At 36.5% G+C, this 20,125-nt stretch overlaps 1 protein-coding gene across 1 annotated transcript in view; it reads right to left on the bottom strand.

Moving 5' to 3' along the window:
* Window positions 1-20,125, bottom strand: part of LOC107694748 (oxysterol-binding protein-related protein 10-like) — a 39,606-nt gene that overhangs the window by 11,462 nt on the left and 8,019 nt on the right. The window contains exons 2-8 of the mRNA XM_016494428.1: window positions 18,306-18,481; window positions 13,877-13,956; window positions 10,253-10,321; window positions 7,311-7,502; window positions 3,647-3,982; window positions 2,704-2,785; window positions 287-417 (exon numbers count right to left, since the gene is read on the bottom strand). Coding sequence (XP_016349914.1) covers window positions 287-417; window positions 2,704-2,785; window positions 3,647-3,982; window positions 7,311-7,502; window positions 10,253-10,321; window positions 13,877-13,956; window positions 18,306-18,481 — 1,066 coding nt within the window. The remainder of the gene's footprint in view (window positions 1-286; window positions 418-2,703; window positions 2,786-3,646; window positions 3,983-7,310; window positions 7,503-10,252; window positions 10,322-13,876; window positions 13,957-18,305; window positions 18,482-20,125) is intronic.

Raw genomic sequence — 20,125 nt, 5'->3', positions numbered from 1 at the left:
GAATGATTTCTGAAGGATCATGTGACACTGAAGACTGGAGTAATGATGCTGAAAATTCAGCTGCACATCACAGGAATAAACTACATTTAAAATAGAAAATTATTTTGAATTGTAATAATATTTCACAATAATACTGTTTTTACTGTACTTTTGGTCAAATAAATGCAGCTTCAGTGGACATAAGAGACTTCTTTCAAAAACATTACAAAATCTTACCGACCCCAAACTTTTGAACGGTAATATAATGCATAATCTTGCTCCAGTCTCAGACAGTAAGTGGTCTCACCTCAGTGTTCTGCAGCAGGGTTGTTTTCCTGAGGGTGGGCGAGGGCTCAGTGGAGCTCAGGGTAGCAGCACCGCCGTTCCTCAGACGTTCTCCTGAGGGCGACTTTGGGACGGTCCACGCGGGAACATTATCTGCAGGAACGAAGAACACACGACCAGCGGTCAGCAGTTACACATCACGCCGAAACTCAAAACCAAATCAATTAGTGAACTTCAGTCCATCACGCTGATAACACTGCTGAAAAGACCAGCCTAAGATGGCTTAGCCTACGTTTAGCTGGTTGACAAGTGGGGAAGTCGTGGCCTAATGGTTAGAGAGTCGGACTCATAACCCAAAGGTTGTGGGTTCAAGTCTCTTACCGGCAGGAATTGTAGGTGGGGGGAGTGAATGTACAGCGCTCTCTCCCACCTTCAATACCACGACTGAGGTGCCCTTGAGCAAGGCACCGAACCCCCAACTGCTCCCCGGGTGCTGCAGCATAAATGGCTGCCCACTGCTCCGGGTGTGTGTTCACGGTGTGTGTGTGTGTTCACTGCTGTGTGTGTGCACTAAGGATGGGTTAAATGCAGAGCACTAATTCCTAGTATGGGTCACCATACTTGGCCACATGTCACGTCACGTCACAAAAGCCCATCAAACTAAAACTGCCTGACCAGTGGAAACCAGCTAAAAAGGGCAAACCACCTTAGCAGTTTTTTTTTTTCTCTGCGGGAATGATTCACAACTTTTAACACAAACATCATATGCTGCTTTGACCGCCACATGAAAAACATTGCACATATCACAGAATGGCAGTTTTAACACTGTATTATGTATTTTTTATAAAAATAATCAGTTAATTGTATATGTATTCAAAACTTCAGAGGGCCCTGGCCCTGCAGCAGTTCAGTGTGTTGTGAAAAGATGTGAAAGGTTTTAAGCTCTCGTGCTGATGCAAAAACATCTCAAATTCTCATGATCTCACTATCAAAGTATTATCAGGGCAGGATGAACTTGGCATCTGCTCTCATATTTCTGAGATCTCGAGTTTTCTTTACATTCAGCCATATACAATTTCTGACTGAACTAAAATTTAAATATACTTTGTCTTTGTGACATTGTGGCCCATTAAGCTGTAGATTATTAGCACTTTAATAAAATATAGATAGATAGATAGATAGATAGAGCATCAAAAATCGAACCCGATATTAATTCATGGAGATATTATTTTATTAATGCATGAGATACATGAGACTCTTCAGAAATCATCTAGCTCAGAAAACTGAAATAAACAACCACGGCTGGAATAGAATTCTTATCATTTACATAAACGATCATGTCAGACTCAGAGCTGAAATCACTTTTGATGACTATATACAGACTGTTTACTTGAACTCTAACCCATATGACTAATATCAGAAACACTCTAGAGAGATTTACTAACGCTTTCCTTTGAGTCTCCTTACTGCTTAACCCAAGAAAAGAAGAAAAATCGCCTCAATTGTTTTCTCCTAGTCAGCAGTGAGATTTCATGGAGAGTAAATGTGGTGTCTTAAAAACCAGCATATGCTGGTTAGGTATGTTTTGAAGCATGGTTGATGGTTTGAGCTGGTTTAAGCTGGTCATCTGCTGGTCCTAAACTCTCCTGCTCAGGACCAGCTTAAACCAGCTCAAACCATCAGCCATGCTTCAAAACATACCTAACCAGCATATGCTGTATTTTCAACAGGGTTTCAGCCGAATGTTTGACACTTAAACTCCAATAATCCTCCGAGCTCTGAATAAGCAACCTCTGAGCAATAAAAAAACACCTGGAAAAAAAAATCACTCTGAAAGTTATTCCAATGATGTCGTTCCTCTCTGTTGTTATTATAGTTTGACTCTGCTATTCTTGTTATTTATTATTTTGGATGATTTGAAAAACGATATCTTCATCGTTACTGCTATAAGTTAGTGTGTGAACAGGCCTCCAGGTTCTTAAGACTGTAAATCGCATGAATAAATGTTAAAATATAATACATTAAAAAATATATAAAAATACAAAACAGCTATTTTAAATTGTAATAATAGTCCACATTTTTACTGTTTTTTTTTTTTTTACTGTATTTATAAATGCAGCCTTGGTGAACCTAAAAGACATAAACATTGAAAACTGTTTACTTTAAACGGTTATAGAAGCTAGAAATAGCCTAATTAAAATGTCCGAAAATTAAAAGACTGTGATTCTCCTCCAAAACACTACATCAACACTACATCTGACAGCAACAAGCATCACTTCAGATTAATTCATTAATTTCGGAATAAGCTGGAAAAAAGATCCTCACACAGACCATGCAGAGAAACATCCATGCACAGACCAGAACACGTGAAATGTCTGGCTGATCATTGTGATGAAAAGCAAACGGATCATGCAAACAAGACACACAAGATGTATTTACCTGATTGGCGTTTCCCTCCTGTTTGGATCTGCAGGCCCCGCCCCCTCAATATATATATATATATAACTAGTCCACAATAGTCCTCAGTCAGAGATCAATGGTGTCATCTGAACTCATTCCTTTAATTAATTTCTGTAACATCAGAAACATTCTAAGCGATCAGTTTGGATTCAGACCATTCAGTACACCAATACCGCTTCATTTCCACCTCAGTTTGAACTCATCTGAAGCATTCAGGGCGAGAGAGGAACAAGCATTTTCGCTCTCATATTTTCAAAAACATGTTTTACAAAACTGAAGAAAAATAGCATTCCGCTGAAACAAAATGCATTTTGTTCTCTCCAAACACAAGGAACATAACCTGAGATCTGAAGATTAACATTCAAAAATGAAAATACAATACTCAGATCAGGCACAGAGTCATTCAGCTCTCAAGTGTTTCTTCTCGGAGAAAGAAAGACAGCGAAGGTGTCCACTGATATCAAGGAGTTCCCGTTTTTTCTTTTAGTTGTTTTTGGCAGAGTGAATCAACATAAAAAACGAATAAAAATGCAAAACATAAAACAAAATCAAATCTAAAATCATGGCGATTGATTTTGACGCCCTGAGTGAAGCACCTGAGTCCATGTCAGGGTCGTTCTGAAATGTTTAATGGGATCCACTGGGTCGTTTTGAGTTTTCAGGCACCAGTGTGTGTGTGTTTCTTTGGCATGTGGTTAGTCCAGCATTGAAAAGCAACAGGAATCAGATTCCAAACACTCACATGAATCATGCATTAAGGGACGGTGGTGTCATCCCTGAACGTGTTACACACTCAAGCACGAATACAAATGATATAATCAGGCACAGAACTGAATGAACAAACAATTCAAATCAAGAACCAAAATACAGATGAACTCACACAAACACTGAACATGCAGCATGAACAATGAACAGCACTTCAACAACATTTTTTACAAACGTTTAGCTGCATGGGGTCCGTTAGATATGGACAGGGGCCGCAGTCGACCTCGCCCTGATCTTTGGCCGGCTCCGGGTCTGGAGGAGCCACGGGCGTCTGTAGGGTGTCCGTATTGGACTCACCGGAGGGCGGCCCGTGGTTGTGTCCGGCGCTCTGCTGTAATATATTCAGGCACTCGCCAAGGCAGCTCAGGGTGGCGGCAGAGGTGGCTTTCAGCAGTAGCAGGTCCTGATCCAGACAGGACAGGGATCCTCGCATCGGCAGAGACTCGATGGACTGGACCAGACTCTTCTGCTGCCCCTCGACCTTAATCATAACCTGAAGAAATGAGGAAGGAGCTTTACTGCAGTTGACCATCAGGTGGCGTCATTCAGTTTCACTACTAACTGGAACACAACCCTTGGGATTAAACTGGGATATCATCAGAAAACTCTCAAGTCAGTTTTTACAATAATATACTGATTCTGATGCAAGATTTCTTTTTTTTTTATTTATAAAGAAATTAATAGATTTATTAATGAAGGATGCATAACATTGATCAAAAGTGACATTTACGATGTTACAAAAGATATTTAAAAGAAATGCTGTTCTTTTGAGCTTCCTATTCATCAAAGACCCCTGAAAATTCAAATGTATCATGGTTTCCACAAAAATATGAATCAGCACAGCTGTTTTCAACATTGCTAATAATCAGAAATGTTTCTTGAGCAGCAAATCAGCATATTAGAATGATTTCTGAAGGATCATGTGACACTGAAGACTGGAGTAATGATGCTGAAAATTCAGCGTTGCATCACAGGAGTAAGTTACTTTTTCCAATATATTGAAATGGGGAAAAAAGTTAATTTAAATTGTAATAATATTTCACAGTTTTACTGTTTTTACAGTATTTATAATTAAATAAATGCAGGCTTGGTGAGCAGAAAAGACTTCTTTATTATTGTAAAAAAAAAATAAAACTTGTTTAGCATCTTCATAATCTTTCATCAAAACTATCTCCCCCTCTGAAATGACTTGACTTTATTGCTGATGTGATAATCGAGGGCCTGAAATCAAAGCGCTATAGGTTCAGTTGTAGTTGATGTAGATGATCACATGAGCTGTGATAGATGAGGTAATAATGTTTCAGCTGACGCAGGGCTTATTTAATTCTCTAAATGATGTTCTGGCACAGAAATAAAACCCAGCACAGCTCAAAATGACAGTTTATATGAGGAGAAACATACAGTGAACAGGAGGTGTTACTTAAATTACATATTTGTATTTATTCATTTTGCAGATGATTTTATCCAAAGTGACTTTCACTATATTGAAGGTAGGGCTGAAACGATTAGACGACATTATCGACAACGTAGACAATAAAAACTGTCAACAAATATTTGTTGTCGAATAGATGTTTGATCTCAAATGACCTAATGTAAGGGCCTGCAATAACACGCTTAGACCTGTGTGGCGCTGTAGCGCGAGACTAATTCAGCTCTCCTGGATGCAATCCAATAGAAGAAGACAAGCATGGGTAAGTTTAAAAAAATTACAAATAAATTGCTGCTGTGGGTGATGGCTCCGATATACTCACGGCGAAGCTCGTTTCCATTCTTCACTTAGAGGTAAAAAGAAGTTTGATACAGTATAAGCAAGCAGCGCTTTACTGTTAGCAAACATCCAGAATATGCTGCATGCTTTCCTCTCAATAACAAAATAAACGCACAGCAAAAATGACAGCGGTGAGAAAACAGCAGTTAAGAAAGCATCTGATCACAGCGATGTGGATATTTGCTCCAGCTCTGCAATTCCTCACGTTTATTTATATAGCGCTTTATAGAATAGATTACTTTAAAGCAAGCAGATTGTCAGTGTCAGTGTCACTTTCCGTATTATGTCATGATTTATCTCTTCGGTGATAGTTTGGTTTGCACAGATTAAGGCTTGATCTAGCACTGTTTGATTAATTATACATACATTTGATTTATGGATGATGCGAAAGAACATTTAATTTCCCAGAATGCCATTTGATTTTGTTACTTATTATTTATTATTAAGCTAAATCTGATTTAATTGTTTTGATTGTTTTATGAACTATTGAATCAGTTCAGAAAGAAATACATTTCTGCATTTCAGGGAATAAAAAGGCACTTAGTTAAAATAAAAAGCTAATTCAGATATTTATGTTTTGTCTCACTATTGGACTAATTAAATTCTTATGCTGTGTTGAATTTCAATTCAGTCATTTCCTCTTCCAAAGTCCAATTCAATCTCCTGTGGAATGTGTGGAATTCACTTCACAATCATGGACATTAATTGAAAGAAGTATTTGAATTGCATTTAAAATTTCCATCCATTTGGATGGAACACCATTTTAACATAACACTTTTATTTGAACATAAATGAATAAACTCAATATGATGCATATTTTTTAGTCATACATAAGTAAAACGTAGGGATGCACCGATATGAAAATTTTGGCCGATACCGAACGCATTCTATATGAGATAAATCAGATATACATCAAATAAACACAATATTACAACGTACAATTGCACAAAAGGCTGCAAACGAACAGCGTGCATCTGAAGTGTCTCTGAAGGAAATAATGCATTATTTATCGGCTTCAAGATATCGGCCAAATTTTCTTATCGGGCCGATACCGATAACAGAAAAAATGAGCATTTATCGGCCGATACCGATATGGTGGCCGATATATCGTGCATCCCTAGTAAAACGGGTCAGATTTCTGCACTCAGAAAAAAAAAAAAACATGCCATAGTTTATTATTACCTATTTGATTTTATTTAAATAATCATATTTTCAAAATGAATTTATTCCAGTTGTTTAGAATCAGCATAAATCTGTTCATTGTGAAAACAATTACATTTGTGACCCTGGAGCACAAAACCAGTCATAGGTCGCTGGGATATATTTGTAGCAATAGCCAAAAATACATTGTATGGGTCAAAATTATCGATTTTTCTTTTATGCCAAAAATCATTAGGATATTAAGTAAAGATCATGTTCCATGAAGATATTTTGTAAATTTCCTACCATAAATATATTAAAACTTAATTTTTGATTAGTAATATGCATTGCTAAGAACTTCATTTGGACAACTTTAAAGATGATTTTCTCAATATTCTGATTTTTTTTTTGCACCCTCAGATTCCAGATTTTCAAATAGTTGTATCTCGGCCAAATATTGTCCTATCCTAACAAACCATACATCAATGGAAAGCATATTTATTCAGCTTTCAGATGATGTGTAAATCTCAATTTCGAAAATTTGACCCTAATGACTGGTTTTGTGGCCCATGGTCACATTTAGTCAGTTAAAAGTATGAATATGGTTTAAAAATGGCTGGCTGTGGAACCAGCAATATTCAATTAGTGAAAATATATGAGATTAAAACAAATTAGAAAATGTAGGACTGACAAATATGCATCAGATTAAGTTTATTAGTTTATTATATCAGTAAAACTGTATAATCTTAATGGATGGACATTTTATTTGCAATTCAAATACACAAATCTTACATTTAGGCCTAAATATATTCTGAGTATTCTTTAATTCTGAATTAGATCAGACAGGAGCTTAAGTGAGGAGCATCATGATGGTCTATAAATGTCGGTCCAGTGTTTGAGGTGTGTGTCTGACCTCTTTGACCTCCAGGATGCGCTCTGGGTACTGGTTGTTGGCACGGCGGGCGGCTGCAGGCGACTTGTGGTGCGTGATGGTAACGATGTTGCTCGGAGGCCCGTGGTGAGGCAGATGTCTCTGAGATACAGGAGAGGAAGACGGAGGGAGGTGAGGAAGCAGAGAGAAACTTCGTGTCCGGCCCGATGAACCCTGAGACACACAGAGAGAGACGGTAAAAAACCTTTTCCCATTCACAGACACATAATACAGTCTAACAAGCAGTGAATGCAGAATTACAGCTGCATTCACACCGCAGTCACACTCCATATAGTGAAACACAAGTCACAACCAGGACAGATTTCACTATCAAACTCACCTTCGCAAGACTTCATGTGCTAAATACACTCAAGCATCAGAACCATACAGATAAAATTATGTCTTTAGAGATAAAAGAGCCTTATATGTTATATATGTTATATAAACATAGGGGAGAGCGGGGCACAAAGTAACACTTTTTGACTTTCTCTGTTTGTGTAAATCCACATGGGGTTCAGAATATAATTTTTTTATCCACAGTAATTTTACACTTGTCTAGTACAAATGTCGCTTTGTTTCATGATTACAGTGTATACGTTTTTCTTTATTTACCCTCAAAAAATGGAAGTGAAATGTAAAATATACAAGACAAACTAAAATATTTTGTTAATAAAATAAAAATAAAAAAATTTTCAAATAAAATAATGGCGTTTTTTTAAGAATTAAAAATAATCTGATTTTGGAGTTTGACAATGAACACATTGCAACCATGCTTTAAGAGTTTCTTGAAATAAAATAAAACATAAAAACCCCTTATTTTACTTCAACTAGTTGCCAAGGCAACATTTCTTCATTTTCAAATGACTAAAAATAAAAGTGAAATAAAAACGGAAAAAAAACTATATTGAAAAAATGTACTAATACTTTAAATGAAATAAAATGAAAACAGAAAATATAAAAAAATCAAAAACTATTAATAAAATTATAATAGTATATAATCTCAATGACACTAAATGAACACTGTATTAAACAATGTTTTAATGCTGCTAATGCATGTAAGTGTAATAACTTAATAATCGCTATAACTGTGTGGTTTCTAAAGTTGGATCTGAACATTTTCAGCTGATTAAAACAAGATTTGATCACACATGCACAGAAATCAGCAGAGCTCCTGTTATCACTAAATGATGGGTTAAAAACTCTTTTTATGGGTAACTTATAAATCAAACCTAGATGTGATGTTTAACAAAAGTCATTTGGCGTGTTTGTGTGGTGAAGATCAATGATCAATGAAGATCAATAAGTGAAATATAACCCACGAGAGATTCATAGAAATATGAAGAAGAGAACTGCATCTTTAAAATAAGATTATATTAATGTATGTCTATTCCTGTGTGTTTTGATGCAGTTTGAGGATAATCTTCACAAGCACACATGCACCTTTTATTGAGTTTACTCTGACTTCAATCTGTTAATTAGAATAAAATGATGCAATTAATCACGGTTAAATATTTAAATGATTAACAGCCTTGAATATAACATTTTATGAGCCTTTAAATAAAGTGAATCACAGAGCAGAAGTAGGTGAGATGTTTACACAGACAGGTCTCTCTCTCTCTCTCTCTCTCTCTGTAACACTATAGCGCTCTATCTCCCAGGTGAACACAGATGTGTGTGTGTGTGTGGGCCGAACACAATCTGACAGTGAATGTGGGCACATAGCAGCCGAAGCCAAATGCCATCCCACAGGCCTGAAATAATTTTTAAAATAAAACATTCATTTTATTTACTGCAGTGTGTGGTGCAATGATATCTCTAAGGACGTTATTAGGCATGTTATCAGTGATCTTAATTCTTATCAGTTAATGTATTTAACAATGCACTAAATTATATTGCAGGAAAACTGATCAGGAATTGTTTTGTCATTGCATCATGACTCCATGAATCAAAATTTCCCATAAATACTGTTTGGTTAGATGAATCATTTTATAATGTTACTTAGTAATATAAGTGCCATAAATAAATTAAGTAAATGAAATGTATTCATTTATTTTATTTATATTTAATAAATAAATAAATAAATAAATAAATAAACAGCAAATAAATCTATCATTTTTAATAAAAGGTTCTTCCGATCTTTTTTCAGTGCTTTAGGCTTTGAGATAGTAATTCTAAACAACTACAATGTAAAAAATATCTTCTTAATGAGTATTTTTGTCTTATTTAACATCTCAAAATCCTTGAAATAAGTAACAAACTGTGCAGGAAGACAAAACACACTCATATTTAAGATACAGTCTATTAAAACACATCGTCATTTCTCATGCAGTGTTGTTTCTCAAGTACATTTATCATGTTTCAAGGACTTTCAAGGATGGTTTAACTGGAAAAGTAAAAAAAAGCATTTTGTTTGTAGCGTGCTGGTAACGTATTTAGGATTGTGGGTAAGAGTTTAAGAAGCAGCCATTGAAAAACCCATATTTATTGAGTGCTGATGTGAATATTGGGGGTGGGTTCGTATCTCTATCCTCATACTTTGGGACTGAGGTGGGAGAATATGGTTATTTAAAGATTCAGAAACAACCTTGTCAGATGAAAAACAAAAGTAGTATGTGTGTGCTAATGCCCTCAGCAGTGACTCTAGATCCGTCTGGATCAATTAGTGCGGATATCATTTACAGAGGAATCTGAGAGAGAAAGAAAGGCTCAGTGTTTCAATGAAGCGTCTGTTCTTCACTGAATGAAGCTCTGTGATCATGTGCTGACGAGCAGTTACTACAGCACAGCATTAACAGACCAGAGACAGACACAGACCAACCCTGTGTGTACGACAATCACACACATCAGGACATTATGAGACAGATAATATAACAAACACACGTGAGACAAGAGAAAGAGAGAGAGAGTGTGTGTGTGTGTGTTACCTGTGCGTCCAGTGTGTTCTGAGTTTGCTCGACACACAGATGCTCATCACAATCCTTCAGTTTCCTCATCTGTGAATGACAACAGATCAGATTACGCCTTAGCAAACCTCCAAAAGGCTCTCAAAATGACTTGAATTGATTTAAAATAAGCATTAAAACAACTATATCAAGATCTTTCCTATTTTAAGTCACTTTAACAACGTTTTTTTTGTCTACGTGATTTTAAGCCGTTGAAACCAGCAATCAGCAGGGAAAGAGAAATCATTTCGCTATACGCTCGCTCTGTCTGAGAGACTGTTTATGAGCGCTGTCAGAGAGGAAGAGCACGTGAAGACGGTGCGCATAGAGCGCGGGAGTATTGAACGGAGTTATTTTTGACGCTTTCTAGGCCTTGAACGGTTAAATACACACTTGTATGTGTCAAAATGCCCATCTTTGCAAGTATCCTCATGAACACAGTAATTTAGGTCTTAAGTGAAAGCAGACAGCTGAGAAAGAAAACACATGTGTAACCGTATATTGGATCCGGGCAGCTCTTAAAGTGACAGCAGTCTAATATTCCTGCTCTCGGTCATTCCTGTTAATCAAAGAACAAAAACGAGAACATCTCTCACTGCTCTTGACTAAATCACTTTTGTAAGTTTAATAAGAAGAAACACATTTCTTCAGGGGGAAGTTGTGGCCTAATGGTTAGAGAGTCGGACTCGTAACCCAAAGTTTGCGGGTTCGAGTCTCGTACCAGCAGGGATTGTAGGTGGGGGGAGTGAATGTACAGCGCTCTCTTCCACCTTCAATACCATGACTGAGGTGCCCTTGAGCAAGGCACCGAACCCCCAACTGAAAAATGGCTGCCCACTGCTCCGGGTGTGTGTTCACGGTGTGTGTGTGTGTGTGTTCACTGCTGTGTGTGTGCACTTTGGATGGGATAAATGCAGAGCACTAATTCCGAGTATGGGTCACCATACTTGGCCACATATCACTTCAGTTTTTTTTTTTTTTTTTTTAATTTACACAGTGAAGAATATGCAGTGTTTTTATATATTTGATTACTTTATACAAAGTATGCAGCATTTCTTATTTATTTGTTCTACTGTAGTTTTTTTTTGTCTGTTTGTTGCTTGTAATTAGTTTCTTATTCTTATTTAATCAGTGACTGTTTACTTGCCTTCAGTGAGCTTGAGTTTTGTTTGTTGTTTTTTTAAATTTAGGCTAGTATTAATTTTTTTGTGATATTGACACTGCTGACAAGAAATATAACATTTCTATGGTATCAAAATTTTGATATCATAAAGACATTATTTAAAGCAAAAATAACTATATCGTTATATGAATTGTTACTGTGAAATAAAATTACTCATAACGTGATATAAGATTTTGGTCATATCGCCCACCCCTAATAACTACGCTGACTACGCTTTACAATAGCATTTTATTCTGGGGAGTGATAAAGAGAAATGTTCTCATACTACTTGTCAGTCAAATGTGACCAAACACCTTAAGTGTAACATTTGGTAATATGCTTATTATTTATATTACAATTTATTAATTTTTTTTGCATTTGAATGTATTTTTAGACATTATCAAACACTTGATTTTTTTAAAGTTTCTATTTTTTTTTGTTACATGTTACATGTGTTATTTTATGATATTCACATAAGCATACAACTTAAGTGAATATGAATAAAGGCAAGCAAATACGGAATTTAACCCAGAAAGAAATTTAAGGTAATGCTTTAAAAAAAAACACAAGTCAAACAGAGAAACTCCTTAATTAATATATTCCTTGAATGGGCAGTCTTCATTGAAACTCATTTGACTTCCTACAGTGAGAGAAAGATTGCAGAAAGTCTAAAAACTTAAAGTGCCCCTATTACGCCATTTTTAAGGTTGCTAATATTGTTTTACGAGTCTCCTAAAACAGGTTTACATGCATGGGCAAAATCACATTAGTTTTCTCAAAAAAACAGATTTAATTTGACCTCATTTCTAAATGATTCGTAAACGACTCGTGCGAAGCAGTTCAAAGAATCAGTCTCTCTAAACCCCTCCTTTCCGTGAGCCCTCACTGCTGTGATTGGTCAGATGGCGCAGTCCTTTGTGATTGGTCCAGAGCCGTAGAGAGATTGGCTCTGGATTGGTCTACCGCGTACAGCGCGTGTAGGAAACGAAACGCCCATTGCCATGATGAAATGACAGCCCTGGAGACTTGACAATACATAGAAAAGATGGTATCGATTGAACCTTACCAATTCGAGCCAGAGTCTGATGATGAAACGGTAGAACTGGCTGATCGACAAGAGACGGATTCACAAGCACGACTGGAGCAGGACGTTTCTCAGTGGCAAGTGTCAAGTGTTAACAAGTTTGTGGTAATTATAAGATGTGATAAAACTAATTTACTCTCTCAGCGTAGTATACAGCGTCTTCTCGACATGATGTTAACCACACAGAAATGTTACTGTTTGTGGGCGGGCAAGTTGGCGACGTAGAACGTGGGCGGACATTATACAAATGTGTTACTTTGTGACATAGAGCCGTAACAGAATAAGATTCGAATTCCTGACGACTCGTTTAGGCGATTGCGAGCCGACTCTTTTTTTTTGATAGACAATAACTTTATTTATTGTGCACTGTCGGCTTCACAACTTTGCAGATAGTTTATGTTCACATACAGCTACATGACACACTGCATGAAAGATAATATTCGGAAAGGCATAATAGGGGCACTTTAAAAATATGACAACTAGCATTTGGTTATGGTCGCTCTTAAGGTGTTTCTCATGTTATCTAACTGCAATTATAGTATAACTGTCTATTATTTAACGATAAACATTAACTATAATGCTCTTCATAACATAACATTACTGGCCAGAGGTCAACTAATGAATTCAAATGTCAAAAAATGCTGTAATTTCTTCAATTTTTGGCGAGTGTGCTTGAGAAACACTGAAATGAATGGGCTTCAATGCTGGAACTATTGGCTGCTCCAGGGCACGCTTTACTTCCGCATTCCTCAGTTCCTTTGGAAGTCTATGGGAGTGTCGCAACTCTGTTTCTCAACGGCTCTGCAGTGACGGTAATAGGTGAGCGCCGGCCAATGAGATTGCAGTTTGTGCATTAGTTCCGCCCACTACCGAAGAAACCGAAGTGGCTTGTGCTTGTTCTCAAAGGCTGAATAATTCCAAATAAACTCCACTATTTTGACAGGAAAATACAACAAGGAATATACAGTCATTTATGCTGCGCTGTGCATCCTTTGAGATTAATTAAAATAGTGCGCTTTAAAGACAGACAGCGAAACTCTCAAGTGCGCAGTTTTCATAATGAGTGAAGGCAAGTGAATTATCAGTGTTAAACTTATACTTAGCCTCTAACTCAAACACTGGCGAGTGAAATCTAACAATTTATTAGGCAATAGCTAACGATAGACATTATTTGGTTGCCTAGCATGGAAATTTAGTCGCATATGCTAGTGATTTACTCACATTGGGTTGACACGCTACCCAGAATCTCTCAAATACAAAAAAATTATTCTCCTATAACACTTTCTCTGCTCTCATCTCAAACAGACTCCACAACATGTATGTTTTGTGTGTGTGTGTGTGTGTGTGTGTTCACACACACCTTGGCACTGCTGTCAGAGTGGCGTCTGGTACAGGCTTGTAGCTGCGTCATCCAAAGCTGCTGTTCTGTGGCATCCACCGCTGGGACAGAGGAATTACAGGAGGAAACATGAGAGAGAGGGAGAGGAAATATGCAAAGTATTAATGTATTAGTTACCAGGGTTATTATAGTTAACAAAAACTAATACCATAAAAAATACTAGAAATAAAATAAACTTCAACTGAATAAAATAAAATAAAATACTAAAAACCCTTTATTTCAGCTAGTTCCCAAGGCAACATTTTTCATTTATTTAGTTTAACCTGATGTACTAAAATAACTAAACCTGAAATAAAATTAATACAAATATATATACATGTTTTAAAAAAACTATTAAATAAAAATGACAACAAAACAACAAAATATAAAAGAAATTACTATAAAAATAAATTGTAAAAAAAAAAAAAAATTCAAACTCTTAATAAAAACTACAGTATAACAGTATCTCACTGATACTAAAATAACACACTGACACAGTAAATGAAACATCCTTTTGATCTTTCAGAATGACGAGTGACCCTGAGCATGTCAACACCACATCACTTCCACATTCAACAGGAAGTCAGACTATTCCTAGAGTCAAAACAAGCGTCAATGAAACACTTGAGCTGAAATCATCAAGTGAGCTTCAGCAGGGCTTTAACTTTAACTTTACAGCCTGAATAAACCAGAAACAGACTCCAGATTAAGGAGTGCTGGAGAAAGACTGGATCACCAGCCGTCCGAAAATAAACACAACACCACATAATACACACACACACACACACACATGCACATACATACGAGAACAACAGTGTGTACTAACTGTATTAAAAAATTAATGCATCATGATGCTTTCTCAAACAGTTCTGCATTGATGAATGAAACTCCCATCTTTGGAATTTTAAATGAATTATTATTAATTTGGTTTAACAAGCATGCTAATACAAAATATTACATAAGATGTGGTGTGCTAAACTATTACATGGAAATATTTCAGACACAAAAAACTGATGCATCAGGAAACTTTTTTAATAAAAAAATGTATTCAAAATGTACTTTCTTTCTATGGCCAAGAGAGGAAAAATTGGTTTTCCATGGTTAATATTTTCAAAATGTTCTTTTTTTTTTTTTTTTTTTTTTTTTTTTATAAAAAATCCTATCCATACAATACAGTTAGACTTGGATCCCTTTTATAATGTTGGCTGCTTCTGATCTTTTTACCCAGTCTTTCTTAACTGAACCTTTAAATAAAGGTGCCAAAAATAAGTCAATAAAAATACATAAAATATGTAATACATAAAATAAAATTAATCTAAGTAAATACATATAAATAAATACAATTATTCTAAATAAATAAATATAAAATAAAAAATGTATGAATGTAAAAATACCAAAATAAATATAAATAATATATTATATTTTAATAATAAATATAAATAAAATGGTAAGCGTTGATTTCATGCTGGATTTAAGATGAAATGGCCTGATTTTCACCATCAAGGCCCTTAACCAAGATGATTGAATTGCTTAGCCAAATCCTCACTACTGAGAACCACCTTGGACCAGAAGAAACCAGCTACCAAACCTCATGGTAAATACCCAGAACCCCTTGAGATGGCAGCAGTGAGCAAATTCTAAAACGCAATATTGTGAAATAGTATTACAATTTAAAATAACGGTTTTATATAGTAATATATTTTAAAATATAATTTATTCCTGTTATTCAAAGCCAAATTTTCAGCATCATTACTCCAGTCTTCAGTGTCACATGATCCTTCAGAAACAGGGGCGTAGCCATCTTTTTTTTTTTTTTTGTCTAATTGACGTTTTTTTTTTTCCCTTATCTCTTTTAATTGGCTAAGAAATCAAAAACACTGTTGGACAGTAATTTGTATGATTTTTTCCACGGTTATTTTCTTAATGACAATTTTATTGGTTTATAAATTTTGATTGGTTTATATACTACAAACACTTTTTTTCCATTTTTATCACAGAATAAGGCAGAAATATATATGTTATAGTTTCTATAGTGTAATAAATGCTATGACAATTAGCACAGCATTATTCATATACTTTATTTATTTATTACCTGGAGATGACTTGAAAAACACACATAAACCATAGTCTCGCGTAGCCAGACCTTCAGACGGACGGGCAGAAGGTCTGGGAACCTTGGGCGCTTTGAATGGCAAGGACCGCCCACGAGGCCATATGACTGACAGATAAAGCAACCAGTCATGTTTCGTTTTGTGCCGCGTCATGTTTAGGGGCATGGAAATGTCCCCACAATAACGTGTGTAAAACGTCTTGGACGCAAACTTTAAATATTTCACATACTTTTAAAAATCCAGCGTTCAGTTGATCCTGATAAGCGTTCATTATCACAGTTGTAAACACGACGGCTTTCTTCTAACATGAGGGGGTTTGGCGTCACAGCATCTTTGTTTCCAGTGGAGCTGCACGATTAATCAAAATTAAATCGCAAAGGCGATAAATCGCGATAAGGCAGAAGTTGTGATTGTCATGCATATCTTTCAGTGAAGCACGGTTCTGTGATCAGCAGTAAATCTCCATCTGAAGGCCAGAGGGTGCTCTCGCGCGGAAACACCAAATACGCCCTGCAGAAGAAACCCAGGAAATGCCTATCGCTGCAGCTGAACAAACAGAAGATTCAACTGCTTTCATTAATTCAACGTGACTAATAAACACACGACTACGACAATATATGGTTTATCTGAGTTCTTATTATTATAATTTTTATTATAATAAAGTATATAATAATGCTGTGCTAATCGACATAGCCTTTATCACTGCTTAGAATACTATGAAATAAGTTGTGTGCTTTATTCTGTGTAAGAAGCCACATCATGTCACAGAAGGATTTATTTCAAACACTCGACTGACGTTATCAATTGAGTTTGGAGTAAAAACATGTTATTAAATGTGGTACTTTCACGTGCTTTCAGATGGAACAGCATTTACTACACAGAGCCGTACTTCACTGACAAGCTACGCAAACAGCTTTCATATTTGCAGAACGATTTCTTTGATTTCATAATCGTGCGATTAAATCGTCTGCGATTATGAACGCAATTTTGTGTAGCTTGTCAGTGAACTACGGCTCTGTGTAGTAAATGCTGCTCCATCTGAAAGCACGTGCTGGAGATTTACTACTAATCACAGAACCGGCTTTACTGACAAGATGCGCATGACAATCGCATTCGATTAATCGTGCAGCCCTAGTTTCCAGGCGGAACATTTAAAAACATAACACGCACGTCTCCCGGAAACCCTGTATAATTCAACCAATCTGATGACGACTTCGAAACTCCCGAAGTGTTTCCAATTTTGTGTGCCGTATGTATCAGACGTTCAGCCGACGGTTCGTGGGCGTGACGTCTGAGGCTGAGACTACATAAACCATATATCGTTGCAATCGTGTGTTTATTGTCTTCACGTTTCATCAGTCAGAACGTTTCTGCTTTTTATTCAGCTTAGCTACAGCGATAGACGGATGCCTAGTTTGTCCATATTAGGGATTTCCTGGCACGTCAAAAGTTATTGCTTCTATGAGTCCGTTTTGGACTTGTGAAGCAGGAGAAGCAGTGGCTTCTAGTATGAATGAAACATACACTGCATTAGAGTGTATTAGAGTGTATCCGTAATGTTCACATCGCCTCGTTTTGGGTCCGAATAAAACAACAGGTCATGTATAGACAATCTGGTCTCTTTGAATTTAAATCTAGATTTATTCACACTGGCCCTTGAAAACCTCTACGTGAACACGCCCGAAAAAAAAAACTGTGTATTCTATGCCCATGTTCAGAAATCATTCTAATATGCTGAAAAATTTCTGATTGTTATCAATGTTTAAAACAGTTGTGCTGCTTCATCTTTTTGTGGAAACCAAGATACATTTTGTTTTTCAGGATACTTTGATGAATAGAAAGTTCAAAAGAACAGCATTTATTTGAAATGAAAATCTTTTGTAACATTATAAATGTGTTTATCGTCACTTTTGATCAATTTAATGCGACGTTATTGAATAAAAGCATTTTAAAAAATTAAACTATTGAATGGTAGTGTTTAGAACTGACATCATAATGGAAGTGAATCATCTGTTTATTTCACACAGTTTTTCTCCATATGGCTGGACAGACTGAGAAACAGACTGAATGTCAATGAGACTCTCAGTACAAAATCCTCCAGCACTACAGAGAGCAAATACTGAATAAATGCACAAACTCCTGCATGAAACATGACTTTCGTAAAACAGAGGCCGCTGGTTGCCGTGGTAACAGCCCAACACTGCAGCGCAAGCAAGTAACCTTTAGCTCATCGTCACACTAATGCACTGACCTGAGAGACACAAGCGCGACATAAAGCTCAGAAAGCGAGTGTAAAATACCTCTGAGTTTGAAGAGCTCCCCATTGGCTGAGCTGACGATGAACATGTGAGGCGCCTCGTCGCTCGACATCACAGACGCACCAATCAGAGGCAGGGATCCGCGGGGCTTCTGACTTCGTCCCTGCTCGCTCATGAAATACTGCAGCTGACCCAGATCAGGGTCCAGCACGAAATACCTGCACAGACACAGATCACAATACATCATACAGTGATCCATCACAGTATAACTGCATCACAACTTGAGAGAAGTGAGCGCACTAGAGTGACTCAGTGTGTTGCATCTTTAGTTCACAGATGCCCCGTTTCTATTTTTGTTGCATTGCACCGATTGCCTGACATTATATGATTATTTTTTCTAAATAAACATATGGATATTTGACTTGAAATACTTGGACAGAACATGCAAATTGCAAACATGCTTTATTTAAAATAGCATTTTAAAACGTATGTATGTGCTCATATTAATTAAGAGCCATTTGGCAGTTGTTAAGCAGGATGTTTGTTTCACCTTCATTTAAGCAGGCAAAACACACAAAAAAAATTCTTATTTAAAGGGTTACTCCACCCCAAAATGAAAATTTTGTCATAATATTACGAAGCTACGAGAATACTTTTTGTACGCAAAGAAAACAAAAATAACGACTTTATTCAACAATTCGTCTCCTCCGCGTCACCATAGCGCCATTTTGGAGATTATCCACTGAATGCAAACTGCGTATACTGTTCTACTTGTCTGTGTCAGCAGCACCACATGGATACGTTTTCTACGTTTATTTACGCTTTGATTTTAACGAAAACAGCGTATCCATGTGGTGCGGCTGACACAGAACAGCATACGCAGTTTGCGTTCAGTGGATACTCTCCAAAATGGCGCTACGGTGACGCGGAGGAGACAAATAGTTGAATAAAGTCATTATTTTTGTTTTCTTTGCATACAAAAAGTATTCTTGTCGCTTCATAAAATTCAGATTGAACCACTGATGGCAGATGGACTATTCTGACGATGTCTTTCATTCTTTTCTGGACCTTGACAGTGTTATGACAATGTCACAAGCCTCCCGGTTTTCATCCAAAATACCTTAAATTGTGTTCCGAAGACGAACGAAGCTTTTATGGGTTTGGAACGACATGGGGGTAAGTGATTAATGACAAAATTTTCATTTTGGGGTGGAGTAACCCTTTAAAATGATGGCCACAGCAGGCCAAAAATCAACCTACTTCCATATAATACACATAAAATACTGAGGCACAAAACAACCAAAATAAGCGTTTCACGTGACTCCTGTAAAGGTTTTTGGTAGTTGTTTATAAATTAATTTGTGCTTAGTATATTTTTATGGATGTATTTATAGATGCATTTATTTATTTGTTTGTTTGTTTTGTGCTTTGGTCTTTTTGTGTATTGTAGGTAAAATATTATATAATATATGAAGAGTTCATTTGCATAAACCGATAAACGCCACTTTAAAAAAAATGAGCTGAATGCCGTGCATTATTCTCCACATATAGCACAATTTGAATCCTAAACAAGTTTTGTCAAAAAATCCGGTTTTGTCCACTTTCAAGGCATCGCGAGTTCACGTTTTACTGCAGAAGCCGATAAGCGCCCTTGTTGTTTTTGAACAGAAACCGATAAATCCATTTTAGCGAATCAGCGCGCTGTATTCAGGTCAGGTGACAAGTAGTGTTGCTTTCGTCAACGAAAATTATGACTAAATATCGTCGTCAACGAACCTTTATCACGTGACGAAAACGAGACGACGCAACGTAAATGCTGGTCATGTGACGATGACTATAATTAAATGTATAATGCAATATTG

Source organism: Sinocyclocheilus anshuiensis, unplaced genomic scaffold (genome assembly GCF_001515605.1).
Source record: "Sinocyclocheilus anshuiensis isolate Anshui unplaced genomic scaffold, SAMN03320099.WGS_v1.1 scaffold1497, whole genome shotgun sequence".
In the NCBI taxonomy this organism is placed as follows: domain Eukaryota; kingdom Metazoa; phylum Chordata; class Actinopteri; order Cypriniformes; family Cyprinidae; genus Sinocyclocheilus; species Sinocyclocheilus anshuiensis.
The sequence above is the reverse complement of the archived record's forward strand: the minus strand, read 5'-3'. Positions and strand labels throughout refer to the sequence as shown.